The sequence below is a fragment of the Rhinolophus sinicus genome, linkage group LG13 (assembly GCF_036562045.2).
Source record: "Rhinolophus sinicus isolate RSC01 linkage group LG13, ASM3656204v1, whole genome shotgun sequence".
Lineage (NCBI taxonomy): Eukaryota > Metazoa > Chordata > Mammalia > Chiroptera > Rhinolophidae > Rhinolophus > Rhinolophus sinicus.
In genome coordinates, this window is record NC_133762.1 from 41,931,134 (window position 1) to 41,957,062 (window position 25,929).

Here is a 25,929-nt window from a genome sequence, read left to right on the forward strand (position 1 = left end):
TAGTTTTTTAGTCCTTGGTTTAGTTTTTTAGTCCTTTGGATTTGCGGGAAATTGAGGCGCAGTGAGAATGAATTACTTAATACCTCATTGTGGGTTAATATCAATCTTCATGGCATTTCAGTCTCAGAGTTGGAAGAGATCCTTGAAATCATCTGTTCCAAACTCCCACTCCTTTTAAACATGGTCAGGGCTGGTGAACATGCCTACTAAAGAAGACACCCTTTAAACATGTCAAGGAAGGGAAAACTCACCCAAGAAGGGGGCTCCAGTTATTAGCAAGCTCTCCTTTGTGGTATTAGGAATCCACTTCTCTGTATCTTCTGCCTGTTGATCTTACTTCTGTTCTTTAACTCTTTGCAAGAGAGGCACAAAATCCTCTGCCTCGCGAAGCTTCCTCTGATATTTAAGGGTAGTGGTGTCTCACCTGTCTACACAGCCCTGGCCTAACTCCTTCTTCAGGTTCTAATCTGGCACAGTGTTTGGCAGGTTTGAGGTTGTCCTGTGAACATCACACAGTAGGCACAGAGATACCATGTGTGTGGCAGATGTGGCCCGTTACAAACTGCATCACTTTGATAACCTGTGGCTTTGGTCTCCACACAGTATTTTTTTTTTTTTAAGATTTTATTGGGGAAGGGGAACAGGACTTTATTGGGGAACAGTGTGTACTTCCAGGCCTTTTTTCCAAGTCAAGTTGTTGTCCTTTTCAACCTTAGTTGTGGAGGGTGCCATTCAGCTTCAAGTTGTTGTCCTTTTAGTCTTAGTTGTGGAGGGCGCAGCTCAGCTCCAGGTCCAATTGCCGTTTCTAGTTGCAGGGGGCACAGCCCACCATCCCTTGCGGGAGTCGAACCAGCAACCTTGTGGCTGAGAGGACGTGCTCCAACCAACTGAGCCATCTGGGAGCTCAGCGGCAGCTCAGCTCTAGGTGCCGTGTTCAATCTTAGTTGCAGGGGTGGAGCCCACCATCCCTTGAGGGACTCAAGGAGTTGAACCGGCAACCTCGTGGTTGAGAGACCACTGGCCCATGTGGGAATCGAACCAGCAGCCTTCGGAGTTAGGAGCATGGAGCTCTAACCGCCTGAGCCACCGGGCCAGCCCACACAATAGTATTTTAAAAACTTTCCCTGGACCTATTGTATAATACCATTGCTTTTGTTTTAAATATGTGTGATTCTACATGTATGGCCTATTAATAGATTTATTGAGATATAATTGGTATACGTAGTAAACTGAATATATTTAAAGTGTGTAATTTGATAAATGTTGACATGCGTATACAGTTGTGAAATCACCACAATCAAGAAAACATATCCATCACTTTACCAATTATTTTTTAAATTGTAGTAAAATTTTCATAAGATTTACCATATTAACCATTTTTAAGTGAATGGTTCATTGGCATTTAGTACACTCACGTTGTTGTACAGCCATCACCACCATCCATCTCCAGAACCTTTTCCATCTTGCAAAACAAACTCTCTATCCATTAAACAGTAAGTCCCCGTTCTACCCTTCCCCCTGCTTATGGCAACTACCGTTCTACTTTCTATCTCTATGAGTTTGACTACTTTAGGTACCTTATATAAGTGGAATTATATAGTATTTGTCCTGTTGTGACTGGCTTATTTCACTTAGCATAATATCTTCAAGGTTCATTCACCCATGTTGTAGCATGTGTCAGAATTTCTTTCATTTTTAAGGCTGAATAATATTCCATTGTGTGTGTGTGTGTGTATGTATGTATGTATGTATGTATATATGTATAGTGTGTGTGCATCCGTGCCACATTTTGTTTTTCCATTCATCTGTTGATGGACACTTGGGTTGCCTCTACCTTTTGGCTATTGTGAATACTGCTGCTATGAACTTGGGTATACAAATATCTGTTCATGTCCCAGCTATCAATTCTTTTGGGTCTATACCCAGAAGTGGAATTGCGGGATCAAATTGTAATTCTACTTTAAAAGTTTTTGAAGAACTAGTCAGTTTTGATAATATTTTTCTTGTCAGGATTGTATGTTGACAAATTTCTGCTTATTATTGATTTATCATTTAATTCCATTGTGATGGTCAGAGAACACTCTGATGATTTCCTTTTCTAAAAAAATTTATTGAGGTGTTTGATAGTCTAGCATATGGTCTACCCAGGAGAATGTTCCATATGCATTTGAAAAGAATATGTGTGCTGTTGTTGTTCGGTGGAGTGTTCTGTAGATGTCAAGTCAGGTTGGTTGATAATATTGTTCAAGTGTTCTGTATCCATGCTGATTGTATGTCTTGTTCTCTCCATTATTGACACTGAAATACTGAAGGCTCCAACTATTATTGTTACTTTAGTATTTCTCTTAAGACAGGCCTGCTAGCAAAGAATTCTCTTTGCTTATCTGGGAATTTCAACTTTATATTTGAAGGATAGTTTTGTTAGATAGAGAATTCTTATTTGACACTTTCTTTCCACACTTTTCACTGTGTCATCCCTCTGCCTTCTAAGAGCCTCCATTGTTTTTTAGCCATTAATCTTCATGTGACTCTCTTGTATGTGATGAGTTGTCTTACTTTTGTTACTTTCAAGATTTTCTTTGTTTTGGGCTGTCAGCAGTTTGATTAGAATGTATATAAGTGTGGATCTTTTTGTGTTAATCTTACTTGGAGTTTGTTGAGATTTTTGGATGAAATTTTCATCAACTTTGGGGAAGTTTTCACCCATTATTTATTTAAATGTGTGTTCTGCCCTTTCTCACTGTCCCTCTAGGACTCCCGTTAAATGTATGTTGAACATTTGATGGTGTCCCACAGGTCTCTGAGGCTCTTGTCATTTTCTTCAATATTTTCTTTTTCTTCAGAGTGTAGAAGCACTATTGATCTGTCTTTAAGTTTGCTGTTTCTTTCCCTACCAGCTCAAATCTGCTGTTGAATCCTTCTAGTGAATTTTTCATTTTATTTATTGTACTTTTCAATTCCAATACCATATTTGGGTATTCTTCATTATTTATGTCTTTTCTTTATTGATATTTCCTATCTGTTGAGTCATTGATGTCATACTTTCACTTAATTCTTTATATATAGCTTCCTTTAGTTCTTAGAATATAGTATCTACTTTGAAGCCTTTGTTTCCTAAGTTCAACATGTGGGCCCCCTCAGAGACAATTTTGATTGTTTTGTTTCCTCTGTATGAGTCAAATTTTTTGTTTATTTGCATAGCTTCTAATATTTTGTTGAAAACTAAACATTTTAGGTAATATAGTGTAACAGGTCTGGATTCTGATTCCCCAACCATCACCAACGATTGTTGTTGTTGCTGTTTGTTTACTGTCTAACCTAGATTAGTTCTTAGAGTCTGTTTCCCCCAGTGTGCCATTGCTGATTTTTATGCCTAGTTTTTTTTTAAACGTGATTTCCTAGGCATTGCCTCTAAGCCTCTAAGTCAGTGTTGCTTAGTGATCAGCCAGTGATTGGTCAGTGGTTTTGCTTGAGCAATTTAAGCCTGTAAGGATTCCATTCTTTGCTGATGGATCTGTGTGTGCTTTGGGGGAATGTATACAAGTTTCAGAAGGTTCACAAGTGTGCCCTGGTTTTTATTTTCTATGTTTTCAAGGCATCATGTTCAGCCAGAAACAAGTAGATAGAAAGGGGCTTCTCCATTATATTCTGAGCTTCTTGCAGTCTTGTTCAAACACATAGCCTTACGAACCACCAGATATGTGAAATCATTATTAAGGTACACTGTGATCACCATCTCTCTTAAGGGGAATTGGGCTTGACTTAAAAGGCTGGAAATCCTGACACTGGACTCAAGGAAGACTTGCACTTCTGGCATCTGCCGACAAAGTCTCCTACTGAGAGACAACTACCAATTTTCAAAATGATGAGCTGACTTTTTAGCATTCTCCAAAGATGACAAATAAGGTTTCTTTTGTGGGGAGCAGTTGTGTATCATTATGAACTCATGGATTTAAAAATATTCTATGTGTTTCAATCTATTATAATTTTTATTCTTATGAAATTTCAAATATTTCCCAATTTTGGTCAGCAAGTACCTCTTTATATTAGCTCTTGATTCTTCTCGATACTACCATAGTCTTCCTTGCTTTCTGGCGTGCTAAGATCTTCTGGGCTCATCATGAACATTTCTTGTCCCAGACATGAAATTAGACTTTTCTCTAGAGTCTTAGTTTTTTTGAGGGGTAGGGGAGAGAATGGGTTTTAGATACCACAGTGGTAAGTACTAGTCTTGTTCATTGCTATGGAGTTGGTCATTGTTTCTAGGCCTTTTTAAGAAGACAAGTTAAAGAGAAACTTTGTAGTTATTCTTTTCATTTAAGAGAACAATGAATTTGTGTGTGTGTTTGAGCTTCTTCTTCCCTCAGTAGATAAATGTTTGCACACTTTATATATACTTTTCTCTATATTCCCCCCCCCACATAGCCATATATTCTAGAGATTACTCCATAGCAGTATGTAGAAATCTTCCTCATTCCTTTTTTTTCTTTCTTTTTTTATTAGTTTCAGGTGCACGAAACAATGTAATAGTAAGACATTTATCATTTATATCCCTCACACTTCCTCATTCCTTTTTAAATCTACTTACTATACCATTGTGTGGATGCACCATAGTTTATACATCACATTCCTAATTAATGGACATTTTGGGTTGTTTGAGTCTTTGCTGTTGTCATTAACTTTCATGAGTAGTTTTGTGCATAGTTTCACACATACTTCTTTTTGTACTTTTACTATTATATCTTTGTGACGGACTTCTGCAAATGTGATTTTAGGTTCATATGGTAAATGCATAGTTTTGTTAGATAGTGCCAAATTCCCCTTTATAGGCTGTACCATTTGTATGCCCAGAAGCTGTGTATGAGACAGCTCATTTCCCCACTGCCTCACCAGTCCATATATTTGTCAGACTTGTGTTTTGAGGTTTAGAAATATTCCCTCAGTATAATTTTAATTTGCATTTCTCTTATGACTGAAGTTAATCATCTTTTTATATGTTGGAGGCTGTTTGCATTTTTTCCCTTGCAAACTGGCTGAAGCTCTCTAAATTAGGGATATTTCTTTCCTTGTAGCACAGCTTATAAATAATTTTCTCACAGTGTTTATCATTTCTCTTTTACTTTGCTTATATTCATTATTCTACTTTGCTTATATTCACTATTCATTATTTTCTATGCAAAAGTCTTTATATAATCAAATTTTTCAGGTTGGTTTTTTTTTTTATTACCTTCTGTATTTTAAGTCATGGGGATTTTTTTTCTACTCTCAGGTTAGAGTAGTTCACCAATGTTTTCTTTTAGTGCATGTGTGGTTTCCTTTTTTTTTTTTTTCAAGTGGTGCTCTGATCCATTTGGAATTTATCCTGGTGTAGAGAATGAGAAATGGATTCAATTTTATCGTTTTCTATATGTTTATTTAGTTATCATGATACCACTTACTGAAAAGTCCATCTTTTCCCCACTAATTTAAGATGCCACATTTACTGTGTACTAAATTTGCATGTGCACTTTATCTGTTTCTTATTGGTTTATGTGTTCATTACACTGTTTTAATTAGGGAGGTGTTCCCTATGCTTTTTAAATGGTACATATTTATTTTTAATATTTAAAGACATGTAGATACAGAATTATGTGTTTAATTTTAAACGATGTTAGTTTACCATGACACTAAAATATTCCAGGAAATGCTGGTTATAAGTCTTCAGGTTACCATGAGAACTTTTTAATATAGTTCTGTAAAACAAAGGTGGATTATTGGAACTAATGTGGGTAGGACAGGCCAGAATGAAAGGTTGGAATTTGGGAGAGAAGGGTATAAGTATGTGTTTTGAGACCTTGAAAAATAATTTCTTACTGGACTTTTTCGTGTATAAGATTTGTCCAGATTATAAAAAGTGTGTCATGCCTTTGTTTGCATAAGGTTTGTTTATATAAGGTTTCAGTTTCAGGAAACTACTCTCCCCCCTTTTTTTCTTTTAGCTCTATGTATGTATTTGGTGGTTTCAATAGCCTCCTCCTCAGTGACGTCCTGGTCTTCACCTCGGAACAGTGCGAAGCACATCGGAGTGAAGCTGCTTGTGTAGCAGCAGGACCTGGCATCCGGTGTGTGTGGGACACTGAGTCATCTCAGTGTCTCTCCTGGGAGCTGGCAACTGAAGCGCAAGAAGAAAAGATAAAATCAGAATGTTTTGCCCAAGGAAGTATGTTTTTTCTCTTCTTAAAATTCAATTGATTTGAGATCTCATTTTATTTGAATATATGAACCAGCATATGTTCACTTTTTATGTTCATTTTATTATCCAGAATTAGTTAGCAATAACTTATGCAGAGGCTTTATGGGTGTTTGAAAATTGGTTTGTAAACATCTTTACTATGGATGGGAACATGCCATGTGGCTCCTAAAAGCTGACTATGAATCATGGAGACCAAAACCTCCTTGGCATTGCACAGACTGTGTATACCGACTCCAGAACCTGGCTGCAGTTGCTTTGAGGCAATACAATACAATGATTTGTGTGTGTGATGATGGAAGTGTTTTATATCTGCACTGTCCCAATATGGTAGCAACTAGCCACATGTGGCTGTATAACACTTGAAATGAGACCGGTGTGACCGAAGAACTGAATTGTTGATTTTAATTAATTTAAATTAAAAACTACATGTGGCTAGTGGTTACCATATTGCACAATGCAGTTGTAACTTTAAGGATGAGATTAGAGGGCCAGCCCAGAGAAGCTATATGGAGGTAGATTGTTCTCGTAGATAGAGGTAGAGTTGCTATCTTTTCAAAGTACTATTCTTTTCTAGCTTCTCTAGTTGGGCACAGCCATGATAGCAGGATAGACAGTTGCTGAGGATGAGCAGTGATCCCTGCCTCTAGAACTTCCTTTGTTTTCCAAGCTTTCTTCGTCTTGCCTTAGCTTCTTACCCTTTTACTCTGACATGTAGCACAGTGCAACCCAGTGAAGTAATATGTGAGGAAGTCCTTTTAAAGTGAGAAAAATGTCTCTGCAAAATGTTTGTTTACCTTAAGTACGTTGACTATTGAATTTCTTGACTATTATGGTGTAGTAGTTACTATGAGACTTATAGTGGATAGAGACAGCTTTCACTCTCCTGGAATGCCCCAAATTAAGCTGAACATAAATCCTCAGTGAGAACACCCAGGCAGCCTTGCAGGTTCATTGGTGGGCTGGTGAGTGCTGGGGAACTGAGATGACTAGAACCTGGGAGGGCTGGTCACTGTCTCCTAAAAGGTATAATAAAATCAATGAGATACAGTTATTTTTTAACCAATTTTTTAAAATTCAAGTTAAATGTACAAGTTTATAGGAAATAATATTTACTTAGGTGGGTCAATATGAGCCCATTTGCTGTTAACTCATCTCAAAAATATCACCTCCACGGTTCACTCTGCTTTCTGTTTGGGCTCGGTCCTTGGGGTGATGACCAGGGCAGGAAAAGCCACCCAGGAGCAGTTGCTGGAGTCTTTGTGAGGGAGGGCCCTGCCTTTTCTTGTCCATGGATTCCACCACATGCCATGTCCATGAGTGATTCAACAGATGAGGCAATATGGTTGTGCAGCTTTTGTTGCTGACCTTGACCTGTCTACGGTCAGTCAGTAGGAGATGCAGCAGGTCTGTAGTAATCTGGAAGTTCTCAAACTTGCACCCTTGTGTGTACAAAATGTAGCTCAGCCTAGCGCCTCCTGTGTGGTTCTGTGGTGCTGCCTACTTCCTGTGCCCTGATTAGCCTTTCGTTTATAGCTAGGAGGAATGGCTTGGTCTCCTGCCTTACTTTGTTTGGCTCCTGGGCAGCTCTTGGTATTCATTCTATTGCTAGTTGATTTTTTTTCTTGGGAAGAAAATGTTTAAAGAACCAGACCTACTTCCATTATATCTTGTTGAATTAAATTAACCTATCTTTGTTTTTCACTTTCTTTGTACTTTTGTTGGGGGAGTGGGTACAAAACATGTCTTCAGATTGTTTACTTATTTCTAAATACTGTTTCAACATGAACACATTGATATATTTTCCTAACAGTTGCACTTCTCATTTTACTTCCCAACCCTTGTTACTTTTTTTTTTACCCCAGTCTCATATTGTGCTCAACAGCAGCTGTAATGTTGACATTTCTGAGGAAGCTGTCACAGTTGATAAGTTTTTCTTCTCTTCATAGCTCTTGACCATGATAGGTGTGACCAGCACACGGATTGTTACAGCTGCACAGCCAACACCAATGACTGCCACTGGTGCAACGACCATTGTGTCCCTAGAAACCACAGCTGCGCGGAAGGCCAGGTCAGGCGCCCTTTCTCAAGGATTTCGGGGGATGGACAAACCCTGAGTGAGGTTAGGTGTACGTTATAGTGTGTATGGCATACATACTGGCCCTGAGTCATTTTTAAAACCTTCAGTATAGATTTGGATTTTATTATTGCGCAGGTTTTCTTTTAGGAAGGGATGCTCTGTACATCCTAATGCATCTTATTTGTTCATTTATCTGTTTACAATTGGCTTCCTCAGTTAGGTTTTGTTGTTTTTAGTATCCTGTTTGTCTTCACCATGAGTTTTCTCTGTGGATAAAAGAGAAAAGCTTCTGTCCACTGTGTTCTAGATCTCCATTTCCAAGTATGAGAACTGCCCCAAGGATAACCCCATGTACTACTGTAACAAGAAGACCAGCTGCAGGAGCTGTGCCCTGGACCAGAACTGCCAGTGGGAACCCCGGAATCAGGAGTGCATCGCCCTTCCCGGTAGGCCTTGCAGGAGCATCTTGTGTGTGGCCCCAGACTCCACTCCCCCACCCCCCCACCCCCAACCCCGCCCCCAGTACTGTGCAGCCTAGATGAAACCCAGCAGAGGGGAGAACTCATTTCATCCATTCATCCCCCACACCACTGCTATAGTTGTTATTTTTTAAAACAAAATAACAGTTCTTAAGTATTTGCTCCTATCCTTTGAAATAAAGTGAAGCATCATCTGCTGCTCAGGAGAACTGAATGACAGTTTGGCTTCATGTCATTGAGCCTCTGCTCCATTGTCTGTCTTCGCCCCACTCCTGTGGAAACAGAATAGAATGCAGCGGTCTCAGCAGCCCGTCTACTGGGCACTTTATGAAGATGCTTCTAATTGATCACTGCAGTTAGTTTGTAGGAGAGATGCCCGTGTCAGCAGCACCTCCGGGGTGCTCCCCAGCCCCAACTACATCAAGTTTTGGCACTTCAGAGGTTGGGGGTGATGTGTTAGGGGGCCTGAGGCCAGCTAGCCACGACTGAAACTCTGTGATATATTTGCTCAACCCGGATGTCCAGGAAGGGGGACTTCTGAGGCTTTGTGCAACATCGAGGCCTGTGCAGGGCAGCTGCGTTCTGTCAGGCACCTTTTGAATGTTCTTTGGAAGTACTTGATTCAGCTTGCATGAGTGGGCTTCTTGTTCTTTGTCTCACTGCATTTCAAAGCTTCAGTGCACAGCAGAGTACTTGTGGAGCTTGGCTAGAAGTCAGATTCTGGTACAAATCTGGGTGAGGCCCTAGAATCTATATTTTAAAAAGCAGTGACACTGATGCCACACTTTGAGAAGCAAGTCTTCATCTGCTTTTAAATGATCCCTGTCCCATGGTGCCTTTAATTTATTTCACTGACCATTAATGTACATTGTTGATGGTGTCTACAGGGTACTTTGGTTCTGGTGAAGTTGCTTTGCTCCTCACTGTCTTCAGGAAGCCTTCACAGCTTCTGTGTAGTTCTTTGGGTGGGTTCAGGGGGATCGCAGTAGCAGATTGCAGGCTTGCTTTGTGCTGGAGCTGTATCACTTTGGGTACCCCCCCCCCCGCCGCGAGGATCTGTCCTCCTGACTTTTGGGATGATTTGTGCACTTGATTTTTACCTTCCACTTGATGTGAAAACAGTGCAACTTTTGAAGACTATAGACTTGTTCATTCACCACCTCATTTCTATTCTTGCAATTTTATACCCCACTCTTTCTAATTGTTCTTCAAAAGGGGGTTTATAAAATCCAACACTGGCATCAAACAGGCATTTTCCTCTATGATACAAGACGGTCCTTTGAATCCAAGACTGTGGTCGTACTCTCAATTAGGTAGATACGCACAGGACAAAGCTCTTTCAACAGAGTATGTTTGTTCAGATCCAGGAAATATGACTGATAAACATTTTTAAAATTCGTATCTTCTGTATTTGGTCCTCAGTAATGTGTCTGATGCCCTCACCACATCCTAATGAAAAACTTGGAACTCAAATCTCAAAAACCATTTAGGTTTTCAGTAATTCAAACTGGTAATATAGTAGTTTTATATGATTTCTAAAACTTTTTTTCTCTCTTTTGCAAAAGAAAATATCTGTGGCATTGGCTGGCATTTGGTTGTAAATTCGTGTTTGAAAATTACTACTGCAAGGGAGAACTATGACAACGCGAAATTGTCCTGTAGGAACCACAATGCCTTTTTGGCTTCTCTTACATCCCAGAAGAAGGTAGAATTTGTCCTTAAGCAGCTACGAATAATGCAGTCATCGCAGAGCATGGTGAGTTAAAATCCTGAGAACTTAAGTTTCTAATATGTACCTTTCTACTGAGGGCATAAGTACTGCTTACCTGTGATGTGCTTGGCAGGAAGAGGGATGTATGTACAGTGCAATAGACCATGGAGCTGCACTGTCATATTCTCTTTTTCTAATACCTTCTTTCTTACCTTAAAAATTTTTACATTCATTTTTATTAGTCATATCTATTAAATGATAAGATAGTCGAATAATTACATGTATATCGAATAGTAATGTGTATATGCACATATCCTTGTGACATCAGTAGATGATTTCGTATCTGTTTTATCCCTAGGTTCTGCTGTGGGGGAGGAGACTGTCACTACTAATTAGCTAGGTTGAATTAAGCCACCTGAGTTTCTCAGGTTTGCAGTTTTAGTAGTGTGTATTATGATTTAATGTTTATCACCCTAAGAAATGTACACCCGTTTGGGTCCTTTTTAGACCTGGCCAGCCCAAAAGGAGAGGGTACCCTCTTACCAAGAGTTTTTGAGCGCAGAAAGGCACCACGTTCTCTTCCTATCTGCCCAGTGCTTTCAGGCGGCTTGTAGTTGACATTCCACAATCACATTTGGATTTTCTGAGTGCATAGTTCTACACTGGTCCTACCCTCAGTGAAGGAGACACTCCTAGGACAAAGCTTTTCAGCAACGTTGGCTTTGGTACAGAGCAGTGTGGGGGAAATGTTCGTCTAGTGAAGCTGGAGGAGGAATGGGCAACACTTCCTTGGGTGCAGCCTTCTTAAGTGAGACGTGGAGTGTGGTCTGCGTCCTGGCCACACGTGGTCTCTGACCACCGAGAAGGCCATTCTGCAACCGATAGGAGGTGCCCTATACTTTACTTTTCTCCAGTTAGTCTTTTTTCCCACAAATTTGGTATGGTGTGGACACTCGGACATTGGTAATACATTGTCTAAGTGTGGTTACCTCAGCGGCCAGTATAGCTACGTTTTACATTTTATAATCTGAAAGCTTTTTCAGATTTCATAATCTCCACTGGAGACTGACTATGTTGTTTTTCTTTTCGTCTCACCCCTAAATACGGCTTCTCCCCGTGTTCTGTCCTGGCGACATGTTGGCTGATGTTACTTGGAGTCACTCCCACAGGAAATGTATTGGCGTATAGCTTTGCTCATTACTAGTGACTCCCAATTCCCTGTGTCTGAAAGAAGAGCTAGTTAGAAGGATTCAGCTATCCCAGCTGGCCACAGATATCACATCTTGTCCATCTTCTCTCTTCCTCAGGTTTTCTAGCTCTAGAAGGTTCTGGGTAGTCTAATCTGCTGGGACTACCTTTATATAACAGGAATTCACAGTCCTGTGGTAAGATTGACAGATGAGAGACAACTACAGTTCCACAGCTGTAATTTTAGACTTAGAGCCCAAGCTTAGGAGTATATGGATAAACAAGAAAGAGCACCCAACCTAGCCTTTAGGGCAGAGGTAACCTGGCTGAAAGACAGCCAGAAAGAGGTAGCCCCTGCAGGTGAGAAGGAGTGAGGTGAAAAGATAAAAAGGGAAGGGCTCTCTGTGCTTTGCTACCCCCACATGCAAGCCGTGGAGATTGAGGGGTGAGCTACGGTAAGAGTGCATTGCTGGCTGCAGGCTGGGTGGAAGGGAATTGCTGTAGCTGGGCTGCCTGAAGGATCAAGGCCAAATCCTGAGAGGCCTTGTCTACAATGCTAATGGCTTTGAATTTCATTGTGAAAGTAAAGGGAAGTTATCAAAGGACATTTGAAAAACATTAATTCTAATTATCTTTTAAAAAAAATAATGCATATTTCAAAGGAAATTTAGAAAATATTAACATTAAAAATAAAATAAATATTACTCATTACAACTAAAAATAACGCTTTTGGGTGTGTTTTTCTTTCAGATCTTTTAATAGGCATGCTTTTTTTTTCTTCTCAAAAATGGAAATACATTATACATTTTGTTTTGTAACTGCCAAAATAAGGAATATCTTTCATTTCCGGGCTAAACTTTATACTTTTATTTAAAGAAAAGTTTTTTTTTTAATGCAACGGGAAGAAAATTTCAGTAGAGTAGGAGACAGAGATTCTCCCAGGGTTTATTGTCCTATTATTCTCTATAAAATTCAGTGCCAGCCAATACCACCCAGCTAAAGGTGGAAATCTTCAATCATTTGAGCTGGCCAGTACCCCAAAACAGGCTTAGTCAGTGATCTTAGGATAAGCGTATAACTAATATTTCATAAATATTGGCAACACATTTAAACCAAGCTTGGGGTGACTATCTCTTCATAGCATTTGTCATAGGATGTAAAAATTTGGGAATTTGATTATTGCTTTGCTATTAATTCTTTGAAATTTTTGATATATTACCTTCTCTGAGCTGTATTTTTATTCTTTATAAAATGGCTATATTGAAGTGCCAGGCATGATATGTAACAAAAAATGATGGTTTATCCTGATCTGCCCTGGCTGAATCAGGAGGAAGGGAGGTTTTCCTGTATCTGTGAGATATATGTACCTTCCTGATTTTTATCTAGAAACCTGTTTTGGTCAAGATACTGCTTATATTCATAGCCATGTCTGTTTTGCCTATAGTCCAAGCTGACCTTGACCCCGTGGGTTGGCCTTCGGAAGATCAATGTGTCCTACTGGTGCTGGGAAGATATGTCCCCATTCACAAATACTTTGCTACAGTGGATGCCATCGGAGCCTAGTGATGCTGGATTCTGTGGAATCTTGTCAGAACCCAGTACTCGGGGCTTGAAGGCTGCAACCTGCATCAACCCACTCAATGGTAGTGTCTGTGAAAGGCCTGGTAAGTGTATGGGGGAATTGCGCAGTATTGGAAGTTCATTGAAAGAGAAAACTGTAGGAGGCATAGTTAGGTATTGAGATGTATGAAATATTCATGAAAAACAGATGGAGTACTGATTTCAAGCATATGACGCAGAGTATAACCCAGAATTTTAAAAGCAGGAGGAAATAGTCTTTGGCTCTGAATAGTGTGAGCCATAAGCCAAAATAAAAATAACACTACTCAAAGAACCTAATATTCTGATTTAACAATGATTGGTTTGTTGACCACAGAAAGTATTGAGAATTGCTCTGAAAGGCAAATTTCTTGGTGTTGGCAGAGAAATGCTGTGGAAGAAAGAACCAGCAATACAAATAAAAGCAAAGAAAAGATTGGAACAGACAGTGTAGGACAAAAGGGACAGTGGGGAGAAAAATGATGAGAGCAGCTCTCATCAAAAACAGAAACAACCTGGGCGGCCAGGTGGCTCAGTTGGTTAGAGCACAAGCTCTGAACAACAGGGTTGCTGGTTCGATTCCCACATGGGCCAGTGAGCTGCGCCCTCCACAGCTAGACTGAAGACAGTGAGCTGCCGCTGAGCTTCCAGAGGGTTGGCCAGATGGCTCAGTTGGTTAGAGTGTGAGCTCTCAGCAGCAAGGTTGCCGGTTCAATTCCGACATAGGATGGTGGGCTGCGCCCCCTGCAACTAAGATTGAAAATGACAGGGGGCTGGCCGGGTGGCTCAGGCGGTTGGAGCTCCGTGCTCCTAACTCCAAAGGCTGCCGGTTCGATTCCCACATGGGCCAGTGGGCTCTCAACCGCAAGGTTGCCAGTTCAACTCCTCGAGTCCCACAAGGGATGGTGGGCGGTGCCCCCTGCAACTAGCAAGGGCAACTAGACATGGAGCTGAGCTGCACCCTCCACAACCAAGACTGAAAGGACAACAACTTGAAGCTGAATGGCACCCTCTACAACTAAGATTGAAAGGACAACAACTTGACTCGGAAAAAAATCCTGGAAAAACACACTGTTCCCCAATAAGGTCCTGTTCCCCTTCCCAAATAAAAATCTTTAAAAAAAGAAAAAAGAAAACGACAACTGGACTTGGAGCTGAGCTGCGCCCTCCACAACTAGATTGAAGGACAACAACTTGGAGCTGATGGGCCCTGGAGAAACACACTGTTCCCCAACATTCCCCAATAAAATTTATTTAAAAAAAGCAAAAACAAAAAACAAAAAATCAGAGCAACCTAATGTGCTAAAGCTGTGGGGGAATACTAGGGAATGAACACTTTGAGTAGCTTCACAGGTTTGAATCTCTCCTCTGGGCTACATTTAGGCATCTTAAAGGCAGGCCCAGGGCAGTAGCTGCAGCATGCACACTGCCCAAAATGAGCATCTTCCTGCGGAGGGACTCAAGCAATAGGTGGGATTTCGTGAGCACTTTTGGGAGGCTTGGACATGACTCTCATCATGTCTCCTTTTAGGAAGGTGATGTAATTTGAGGAATATGGAGACAGAGAACAGAAGTCTTAGCACTGTAGGACTCATCATAAAATATAATTTCTAAAGTTCCTGTATGGGAACCTTTCTGCCATTTTGGATCCTGCATGCTTTGGTGTACTTAATGCTGTGGTCCTTTCCTGCAAATATACCAAGATAGGACTTTGCATGTTTAGGTGGGTGGTAAAACCCCTGCAGTTCAGCCTGCGTCCCCTGTATGGTAAGGATCTTTAGAACCCCTACTCGTACGGGAAGGTTAGCTTGTTCCCTCTTGTCTGTCCTTAATGCTCTTTGAAAAGAATAACAGTTTTTTTCCCCCCAAGTATATAAATATACTTGACTAAACAGTACATGGTGACTCTAATGTTTTCTAGTTTGTCCATTTAGTGGAGCCCACTGAATTGATTTCATGGCACGCTAGTGGGTCACAGCCCACACTGAGAAGCCTTTGACCTTAGCTGACATGGTGGGAACTCTAAGTGTCTCTCTTGGTTACTTCCCCAGCTAACCACAGCGCCAAGCAGTGCCGGACGCCGTGTGCCTTGCGGACAGCGTGTGGAGAGTGCACGAGTGGCAGCTCCGAGTGCATGTGGTGCAGCAACATGAAGCAGTGCGTGGACTCCAATGCCTACGTCGCCTCTTTCCCCTTTGGCCAGTGTATGGAGTGGTATACCATGAGCAGCTGCCCCCGTAAGTGAGAAGGGAGCCCTAGCCACTCGCGAGTGCCCTGTGTGTGGGTGACAACTCCTGCTGTGGGGCAGTACTGTTGGCCTCTGAATGTTTTAGGCACAAGACTGGACTTGACCATATGCCCTGGTCTGTCCAGAGACTACCTGATGAGGACCTTCATACAGAATGTAGCAAAATAACACAAGTAAATAAATGCAGGATAGATCATAGAGTACAGAAATAACTTGCCCAGCTTCAGTATCACATTCCCCAATCTGTGTAAGGTTGCCACATCTTTATCTTCTAATTCATTAAAGCAAGTGCTTTCCAATAGGTGACCTCTAAGGTCCCTTTTGTCTCCAGCAGTCTGGGATTGAGAGAAGAGGGGAGGAGTCCCTGTTTCATGTTGGGCAAGATATTGAGCTCCTCAAATTTATGATGTCATTTAAACAATCATAACAAAATACGAATTTTGACTCACGGATTTTGAATAGTCTGTCAAAGGAAAAGGTAATTTAAATACAGTGAATTCAGATCTACATGTGATAGTGAATTGCAACTTCTGTTTTTTTAACAGCTGAAAATTGTTCAGGCTACTGTACCTGTAGTCATTGCTTGGAGCAACCAGGCTGCGGCTGGTGTACTGATCCCAGCAATACTGGCAAAGGGAAATGCATAGAGGGCTCCTATAAAGGACCAGTGAAGATGCCTTCTCAGGCCCCTACAGGAAATTTCTACCCGCAGCCCCTTCTCAATTCCAGCATGTGCCTGGAGGACAGCAGATATAACTGGTCTTTCATTCATTGTCCAGGTAAGATGTCTCGTGTATACAAAATCAAGCGTTTCATTACCTACTTACAAAGATTAAAACCTTGAAAGCTACATTACTTCAATGGATTTCCTGTAAGAAAAAGTATAACATCATTTTAGGAGAAATACTTTTACATGTAAAATATTTTTACTGTCAGTTAATGAAAATGCTGAGAATTTTAAGTGAGTTGTTTTGCTAAGTTTCATTACAAAAGTAATGAAATAAGTTCATTATAAAAAATTAAATATTACAGATGTAGATAAAATAAAAACTGGAATTCCTCTTTTCATCTCCAGTTCTTCATACCCTTTATCAGGCTGAGAAGTTTTCCTTCTGTTCCTAGCCTTTAGAGGGTTTTTGTCGTGAATGGGTGCTAGATTCTGTCAAATGCTTTTTCTGTTATCTGTTGTGATGATCATGTGGGTTTTGTTCTTTCATCTGTTAATTCTATGTATTACATTGATTTAAGGATGTTAAAACAGCCTTGCATTTCTGGGATTAAAGCCATTTGTTCATGATGTATAATCCTTTTCAATTTGTTGCTGAATTCAGTTTGCTAGTTGGGGATTTTGTGTCTGTACTCATGAGGGATTTCTTTTTTGTGATGACAGTCTGGCTTAGGGATCAGGGTATTACTGGCTTCATAGAGTGAGTTGGGAAGTATTCCCTCCTCCTCTACTTACTTGGAAGAGTTTGCAAAGGATTGGCATTAACTCTTCTTTAAGTGTTGATAGAATTTACCGGTGAAGCCATCTGGGCTTGAACTTCTCTTTGTGGAAAGATTTTTGATTATTAATTCAATTTCTTTACTTATTATAGTCTATTCAAATGTTCTGTTTCTGCCTGAGTCAGTTTTGGTAATCTGGGTTTTTCTAGGAATTTGTCCATTTCATCTAAGTGATCAAATTTATTGGCATACAGTTGTATTTTCTTGCAGATAGTTCTTAGCCATATGTGTTCTTCTGTTTAACCTATTGAGGGTTTTTTATTTTTTGTCTGATTTTGTTTTATCCTTTTTCATTTTGCAAGGTCTAAATATTGTGAGGTTTTTTTTTTCAGAGTTTGCTTTCTTATTTTATTGAAGCAATAATCTCTCAAGCCTCTTTGAATATACTAAAATTAGTATTTTTTATTCTCTGAAGTTTCTTGCATTAACCCTTCCTTCAGAGTTAGTTGCTCTGCATGTTTATCCAGGTAGTGCTTACTTAGGTTGATATTTTCTTGTACTGGTGGCTCCTCAAGATTGATTTGTATTTAAAACTGAATGTCTAGACTTAACCAGTATTAGGTGTACAGAGCTGTTGCGAAGGTGTGGTACACTGTCCTAAGGTAGAGGCTGGCTAGCCAGCAATAGGGCTCTCGAGCTCTGGTCTGCTTTGACTGTTACTAAGTGGTCTGTGTTCCTCCCTCAGTGGAGAAGAAAGGAGCAGCAGGCCCAGGGCACGGATGCATTTGGCATGTTTATGGTTGTCCCAAGTACCCCTCCACCATGGGTGTTATGGCAAAAGATAACTGGGATATTGCCCTGGTTTTTCTTTATGCCCTCAAACTCCCCCTCCCCTGCCCACCCTACAGAACCGACCTTTCCTACTGCAGTTCCTGGACAGATGCCTCAGATAGCTGTTAAGCAGGCACAGAGCATGTCATGAGGGACTTCCGGCTGTCCATCACTCTCCTAAGGCCTGCTCTGGCTCTCAGCCTCTGCTGAGTTGTTCAGATGTCAATTGGGAAAGGGCATTTAGTCAATTTGAGAGTCCCTTCCTTCTACTCTAGGATTCAGGTGTCTCAACTCCCCTTTTTCTGTCAGATCAGCCCTGTCTGCTTTATAATTTTTAGAAATTCCTCAATACTTAAGAAGTATCTCCCAATACTTCTTGTAGCACTTTTCCCTCTTATCCCATACTCCTATTGATTATCTTTGTTTTTACGTTTGTTCTGCAATGTCAGTAGGATTTTGAAGGTGAGAGAGAGAAGCATATGTTCAATCTTTTTATCTTGAACCAGAATACAGATTTTTTTTTTTTTGGTAAATGATTTTAGGTATTACATTTTCTGTGTGTGTTGTGCTTTGCCATTTTGCCCTATAGTCAGCCCTCTGTTATCTGTGGGTTCCGCATCTGCAGATACAGAGGGCCGACTAAGGGACTTGAGCGTCCGCAGATACCGAGGGATGATTATATATAGTTTCTCATCTTTACAGGAGCAACATGTATATATCACACATTTTAAGTAATTTGGGTACAGTCATAACTGACGTAGTTATTTTTTTAAGTTTTTCAGCTGAATTTTATATAGAATGACTCAAATACCTGCAGGGGTAGGGTAGAAAACATGGTAAACAGGACAGGTGCAAAGCTATGGAACATTGCTGAGATGGTAAAAAAAAAACAACAACAAAAAACTGTATCACATTGATCAACTAGAACAGATCTGCAAAAGTTGCTAAAAGAATAGATCTTACATAATTAGCATGAAAAAGAAATGAAAATTATGTGATGTGATGCAGGTATTTACTAACTCTATGGTGATAATCATTTGGCAACAAATAAGTGTCGAATTAACACATGTACATCTTAAACTTACACAATGTTGTATGTCAGTTATACCTCAATAAAACTGGGGGGAGAAAAGATCTGCGGAACCAGAGATTCTGTTCACTGTGGTACAGGTTGTGTGCTATGAGAATGGCTCCTCCCGCCCACAGCCTGTACAGCTGTCCTGAGAAGTCCAGGCTTCTATGCCTTTCTAGTAAAATCTTAGATGCATCAGGAATCTTATTAGTTCCACTTATGGAAGTGTTTACATATAAAGATGGTTATTTTTCTGAAAATAAAAAATTGAAAGTAAACTAAATATCAGATGTAAGGGAATGGTTAAATAACTGTTATGTTTCATAGAAATCATTATGCCATTTAAAGTTTTGTTTATGATTGATGAAATAACGTGGTAAAATAATTGTGAATGATGTAAAAAAAATCAAAGTTTAGTATTAATATGAACACAAATGTGTAAAACTCTGTAGAAAAAATACTGGAAGGAAAGATTCCAAATGTGAGCAGTGATCTTTGGGTGGTGGAATTACATATGATTTTTCCCCTTATAGTTTTCAAATTTATTATCATGAGCATATATTATTTTTTACATTGAATAACAGCGTAAGTTATTTTTTTTAAATGGCTATGGCCTTTAACCTTGCTGTGGTATATTTCCGATTTTCTGGGCTACCTCTTTTCTGATGTTTTGATCTTATTTCTGAAACTAGTTTTTAGTGGGCCAGTTTTGATGATTTTGTATTAGAAGCAATAAGGAACTTAAACAGATAATTGCAAATAAATCTTGTGAAACTTACTCCACCCAGTTCTACTATGGGATGGGCCGCTGAAAATTATTTTTCTTTCAGCTTGCCAATGCAATGGCCACAGCAAATGCATTAATCAGAGTATCTGCGAGAAGTGTGAGAACCTGACCACGGGCAAGCACTGCGAGACCTGCATATCGGGCTTCTATGGTGATCCCACCAACGGGGGGAAATGTCAACGTAAGTCAAATCCGTCCGTCAGGGTTACTGATTGCAACCCAGGAGGGACACAGTGCTCCTCTTTGACTTGAATATTTAGGAGAAAAGAAGCCACTTGGTTTTGGATACTGCATTTCTTAAATCATGCTTGTCAGGAGCTCAGCAGAGCCTGGGCGAAAGTGAGAAGAGCTGCCAAGTGTCAGAGCCACCAGTTAAAGCAACAAACCAAAAATGAAAAAATTCGGCTTTAATTACTTACTGCGATGTTATAAACAAGAGGCTTAAACGGGAGAAAGCTTGACTCCCCTTGGTCTCTCCTAGAAAGGCATACTGGTTTAGTATCAGGTAGATGAACACAGATGTGTGGGGGGCAGGGGATTGGCGTCTCACTCTTGAGGGAGCCCTGAATAAAAGGCTCAGCAGAAGCGTCCTGTGGACCCTGGAGTAGGAGAGAGGTGGAAGGGGAAGGGCTGGAAGTGAGAAAGCACTGGAGACTGAGAGTGGGGAAAATGTCTTCAAGGCTTCTCCTTCCTCCTCCATAAGGAGGCTCAGCAAAGTCACCCAAAGAAGACCTCTGCCCAGGGCCTCAGAACCTAGGAATGAAGGAGCTGAGCTAAGAATGCAAATATGGGAAAGAGGTGGCCAACCAAGCAGTCCTGAGACCTTGGTTGCAACTCCTCTCAGAGACTTCCACCCAGGCCTGTGTGGGGAGGGCAGCTGTCCCTGCAAGGCCTGCCAGGGAAAGCCTATGGTTAGCAGAAAAAATCACACCTAGGTTTTTAACCAGGAGCCAGACTCCTTAGTACTTCTAGTATATATTAAAGATTTAAATAGTCCCCTGTTTCCCTATATATGTCAAATAGATTCCTGCAAGCAGTAGGACACTTTATTGTTAGAACATAAATTATGTTTTTTATAAATGACCAGTGATACCAATGAATGGCTTTTTTATTGTTCTAGTTTCCAGTGGAAAAACCCTTCAGGTTCTGAGCAGGGCAATAAATAAGGAAAGACTATCTCTAGCTACACCCCAGGTTGCACGTCCAAACTCCTTAGCGTGGCCCTTGAGAATCATCCCACAGAAACCAGAAGAGAACTGTGTTCCAGCGATATATTCCTTAACCTCTCTGGGGTTCAGTTTCCTCATCTGTAAAATGGGGGTATTAGGGTGGTTTTTGAAATGAAAGCAGAACAGTGCATCTCACAAAGTCAGCACTCAGTAGGTGGGAGCAATTCTTCTTCTAATGTCAGTTCCCACCACTCTCAAATAAAATTTCTCGCTCAGATTAAAAGATCTTCAGTAAAAATATTTTCCCACTCCTTGTGAATAGACTTCATTAGGTAGTAATCAGAGTACCTGAGTGATTGATAAATGTATACAAGGCATTGTGCTGGCAGCCACCCAAGACACAGGTGCTTTTATTATCCCTGTGATCAAGTGACCTGCCCAAGTTCACACTGGGAGATGTGGCTCCACTGGGAACCCCGTTCAGGATGTGTGACTAACTGCTGAGTGTGGTTGTGCCTCCACATACCTGGACTGACAACCAGATACGCTGGGTCTGTGCCTTGTTGCCATCATCTCCACATCTGGAACTGCCATCTAGAAAAACTACATCTTCTTCTGGGGCCTGAGTGCAATTGTCTAGACCCTAGAGCTAGCTTTCTTTTTCAGAGTTGCAATTCACAATAGAAAGCACAATTTTAAAATGCTGTGAGGGGCACCAAGTCTTCTTAGAATTGTATAGTCCTTCAGCTAAGGGCAATACCCATGATTTATTGAACGCTTCCTGTGTTTCGTTCATGTATGATCTCATTTAATCCTCACAACAACCCTGTGAGATGGGTACTGTTATTATTCCATCATATAGACAAGGAAACTGAGACTTAGAGGGCTTAAATAGCATGCCCAGAGTTACAAAGGAACTAAGTGGAGGGAACTGAACTCAAATCCAGGCACTGACTTCAGACCTTTGCTTTTCACTAATACACTGCACCCCCTCTCCATACTCAGCTGAGCCCAGTGTTGAATGCTTGTATTTCTGACTCCAGTATGCATGTCCTTAACTGCTGCACTATTCTATTTCACAAGTTTCTTTGGGTGATTTTTTTTCTCTCCACAAGATTTATTTAAAAACTACACCTATCTCCAGCCTAATACCTTTAATTTAGTCACAGAAAAACAGGGTATAAAGTGCAAAGGTATTGAGCATACTGAAGTATAAAATTTATCATAGCTCACACACACACAAGATGAAAAAAGGTGGAGAGGTGTTGATGGCTAGAGGAGGGAGATGGTAAGAGTTGTTTTCTAAAACGAAGGCTAGGAAGAAGACTGGGAAGGGTGGTGTGTTGTGAAGGGCCTCTGAAATGCTGATCTGCCGTTGGAATCCCACCCAGAGCCCTGGTGTGGTTTGAAATGTGACCATTGTGGAGAAGGCACCTCAGCTGAGGCTGAGCTCAGCCTAACCAGCCTTCCCTCAGGGGCGGTCAATCGCTAAAAGCATCTCCATGGGGGCAGGGACTGGGTCTTGTGTCCCCGCACCCACTGGCTGACACACTGGGGAATCTTCATAAATGTTTATTAAATGAATGGAAGAATCATAAGTGAAAAACAGAGTCTGTTGAAAAATATCAACATAGTGGTTGCTTCCGATGGCAGCAGAAATTGGCATTCTTTCCTCCTGTCCTTCGGCTTTGGTTCTTTTAATGTTGCCTTTACATTATTTGAGATAAATCATTAGCAGTAAACCATAAATCTAGTTCATTAAATGCTTTTATTTTCATCTTGGCTTTCCTATCAAATCCAATTCAGATAAAACGATTGGTCGTAGAAGAAGTCTCTGACAGGAGTAATCTTTTAAGCCGGTCGTGACTCTGTTCCTTTCCCTCCTCCCCAGCTTGCAAGTGCAATGGGCACGCATCGCTGTGCAATACCAACACGGGCAAGTGCTTCTGCACCACCAAGGGCGTCAAGGGGGACGAGTGCCAGCTGTAAGTACCACCCTCCCGGACCCCTGCTGCGGGCCGCGCCTGGATTTAATGACAGCTCGAGCTTGATCAACTTTCATACTGAAGAGGTTGTCAGTTTAGCAGCAGTTCCTTAATGATCCTTTAATTCACATTTTTATGTGACACGGACATTTCCTGGGTTGCTGACTTGGACTAGTCCTTTAATTTGAGCCACTCCTCGATTTTTGTCATGTCAGGAGATTGCACCCTTTTCCCAAAGAGCAATTTGGAAGAGTTGGTGTTCCAGGACAGTAGTTTATTTGCCTTTTTGGTTGTGTAATAGTAGAGATGATCCTCTTGCCTTGAACATATCCCTCCCTATTCTTTCATTTTCCTTGGTGAGGTGTGGCAGGTATCTTCCAGGGGAGAATCTAGGGTCCCCGGCCATGAGGATGCAGATGGCATCAGGCAGACATGGAATTTCAGCCCTGGCTGTGCCTTCACAGAGCAGGGTGTTCTTGAGGCAAATCACTTAACTGCACTGAACCTCAGTTTGCCCATCTATCAACAGTGGGGCTATTGATAATTGTTTTTAGTGCCCTGGGCAGTTGAAAGAAGTGAGATTGTTCCATAGTTCATATGTACCTGCCTGCCTCATCAGAAAACTCACAGAACACATGCTCCAGGTTTACTCATTCTCTCAAGAAGACTTAGTGAGAAATGTTAAGTACTACCCTGTTTCCCCTAAAATAAGACCTCACCGGACCATCAGCTCTAATGCATCTTTTGGAGCAAAAATTAACATGACCCGGTCTTATTTTCGGAGAAATAATGGTAGCTTGGCCCTCCCAGGAGGTACTATATTTTCCCCAAAATAAGACCGGGTCTTATATTAATTTTTGTTCCAAACGATGCATTAGGGCTTATTTTTCGGTTAGGTCTTATTTTCGGGGAAACACGGTAATAATGCTACCAGTAATTGAAGCCTTGTTAGTGGTGTTCAGGAGGGATTGCTCTGTTTACATGTTCTAGTTTACACCAATGTATACGTTTACTGGTTTCATGCTGCCCTAAAGCCAATATGTGAAGAAAAGTCTAACCAAAGATTGAATTTAATTTTTGAATCTACATTCCTTTAAACAGCAAAATGTAACAGAGCAAAATCAGTCACTCCTGCCCTCAGTTTTGACATACAAGGAAGAAATGAGGTGTAGGTCCAGTGAAAGACTTTCTTTCTTTTCAAGAGATTTAAATATAAGCAGTGCCGATAATCACCCTGGATAATAGGACACAATATCCCTGTGTTATTTATTTGGTAAAGTGCTTGACCCAAACTTTCCCCTTCTTTCCTCATAGTTCATAGCTGTTGTGCCTGCCTAAATGGTTTCGCTGATGTTTATAGATGATATCTATGGGGAAATTAATACTTCTTTTTAACTAGAATTTATTTTTTTTCTCCAGACTGGTGAACCATGTCCACAGTTTAAAAAAAAAGATTCTTTGTGTTTAGCCTTCTCTCACTTGTATTTAAAGAGTAGGATCAGTTTATCCAGGGAGAATAGGAAAGAAGTGAGAAATGAATATGTGAAAAATGTCTTAACTGCACTTTTAGAAGAATATTTCGTCCACACAAAAGTGAAAATGTGTTTTCCATAATTTTAAGTTCGGATCTATATTTATCGTATTTGGATTTATCTCATGTGCTTTAGCAAGTGTTTATCAGTTGGTGATGGTGTAAACTGCTGGGCAGTCAGCATTGAAAATGAATGCAAACTCTTGTTAGTTCACCTGATATGAGTAACAGTGAAGAATGTAATTATACTAACTCAAAAACTAGTTTATGTTAAAGGATTTACTTGATTTTAAAAATGATTGTAGATTCTCTTTTAAATAACACTAGAAAATAACATTCATTTTTTCCTCCTGCTAGATGTGAGGTAGAAAATCGATACCAGGGAAACCCTCTCAAAGGAACATGTTACTGTAAGTGTTTTCGTAATTCTTATTTGTCTAGAAGCAAAGTAGTTTAGTAAAACTTCTTTATTGTCTTTAACATGGTTTGAGAATATTAAGTGCTATCGCAACATAGCGGTCACCCACAGAAGTGTCCCCTAATTTGATGTATTTACATTCTATTAAGTTTAATACATATATGAACACTATTTTAAGCTGCTTCAATTGTGGTTGCGGTTTATGTTAATATGTCCATAGCAGATATCAGGCAAGTGTACAGAGATACACGTCTCTGGTTTCCTTGTGTATGTTCACTTGAAACCTTATTTCATTTGCCATTATCTGGTTGGAGTCACCATATTTCATATTTTAGGCTATAGATGAAAAACAGAATTCTTAAAATACATTGAAGTTACCATTCTCTCTGAAATTGATTTGCGTTAACTACCTATTTAGGAAATAATTTATAAAATAAATCTGTAATGATTAACTTGTAATGAAAGGTAAATCTGGCAAGGTGATCAGGTTCTTATGGATAAATGCATTTCCTTCCAGGAGGCCAGATTATGGAATGAGAGAAAAAAGAGTTAATGTTTTGTCCACTATAATTATATCCCTGCTTTCTTGAATTGAATAGTGTCCCTTCAAAATTCATGTCCACCTGGAATAAATGTGAAACTATATATGTTTTCTAGAAGAAAACAAGAGAAACATATCATGATCTTGTGTAGAAGAAAGAGTTCCTAGATATGATTCCAAAAGTACAATTCATAAAAGAAAAAGTTATTTAGTGGGACTTATCAAAATTTAAAACTTATATTTTAGAAAACACCATTAAAAAAATAAAAAACAAGCCACAGACTAGAGAAAATTATTGCAAAAGCATACGTATAATTGGTAAAGAGCTTGTATCCAAAATATAAGAACTCTTACAACTGAATAAGGAGACAATTCCAGTTAAAAACAGGCAAAGATTTGAATAGACATTTCACCAAAAAAATATATGAATGGCCAATAGCACATGAAAAAGTGGTTAACATCATTAAACATTTGGGATATGTGTATTAAAACCACAGTGAGATGTAACCCTAGAATAACTAGAACCAAAAGCCGATACTAAAGCTTAATAGAAGACAACTGGATTCTCACGTCACATCTCTTTCTACATCCTGTTGCAATACATCTGTGGTAAAA

At 40.1% G+C, this 25,929-nt stretch overlaps 1 protein-coding gene across 6 annotated transcripts in view; it reads left to right on the forward strand.

Annotated features, from left to right (window-relative positions):
- Window positions 1–25,929, forward strand: part of ATRN (attractin) — a 132,960-nt gene that overhangs the window by 62,647 nt on the left and 44,384 nt on the right. For all 6 annotated transcript variants that reach the window (XR_012491426.1, XM_019733755.2, XM_074318233.1 and 3 more), the window contains exons 12-21: window positions 5,979–6,199; window positions 8,179–8,300; window positions 8,617–8,755; window positions 10,354–10,544; window positions 13,132–13,351; window positions 15,338–15,523; window positions 16,080–16,313; window positions 19,714–19,851; window positions 22,731–22,824; window positions 24,713–24,765. Coding sequence is in view for 5 of the 6 variants with exons in the window: in XM_019733755.2 (XP_019589314.2) it covers window positions 5,979–6,199; window positions 8,179–8,300; window positions 8,617–8,755; window positions 10,354–10,544; window positions 13,132–13,351; window positions 15,338–15,523; window positions 16,080–16,313; window positions 19,714–19,851; window positions 22,731–22,824; window positions 24,713–24,765 (1,598 nt within the window). In the remaining variant the exon portion in view is untranslated. The remainder of the gene's footprint in view (window positions 1–5,978; window positions 6,200–8,178; window positions 8,301–8,616; window positions 8,756–10,353; window positions 10,545–13,131; window positions 13,352–15,337; window positions 15,524–16,079; window positions 16,314–19,713; window positions 19,852–22,730; window positions 22,825–24,712; window positions 24,766–25,929) is intronic.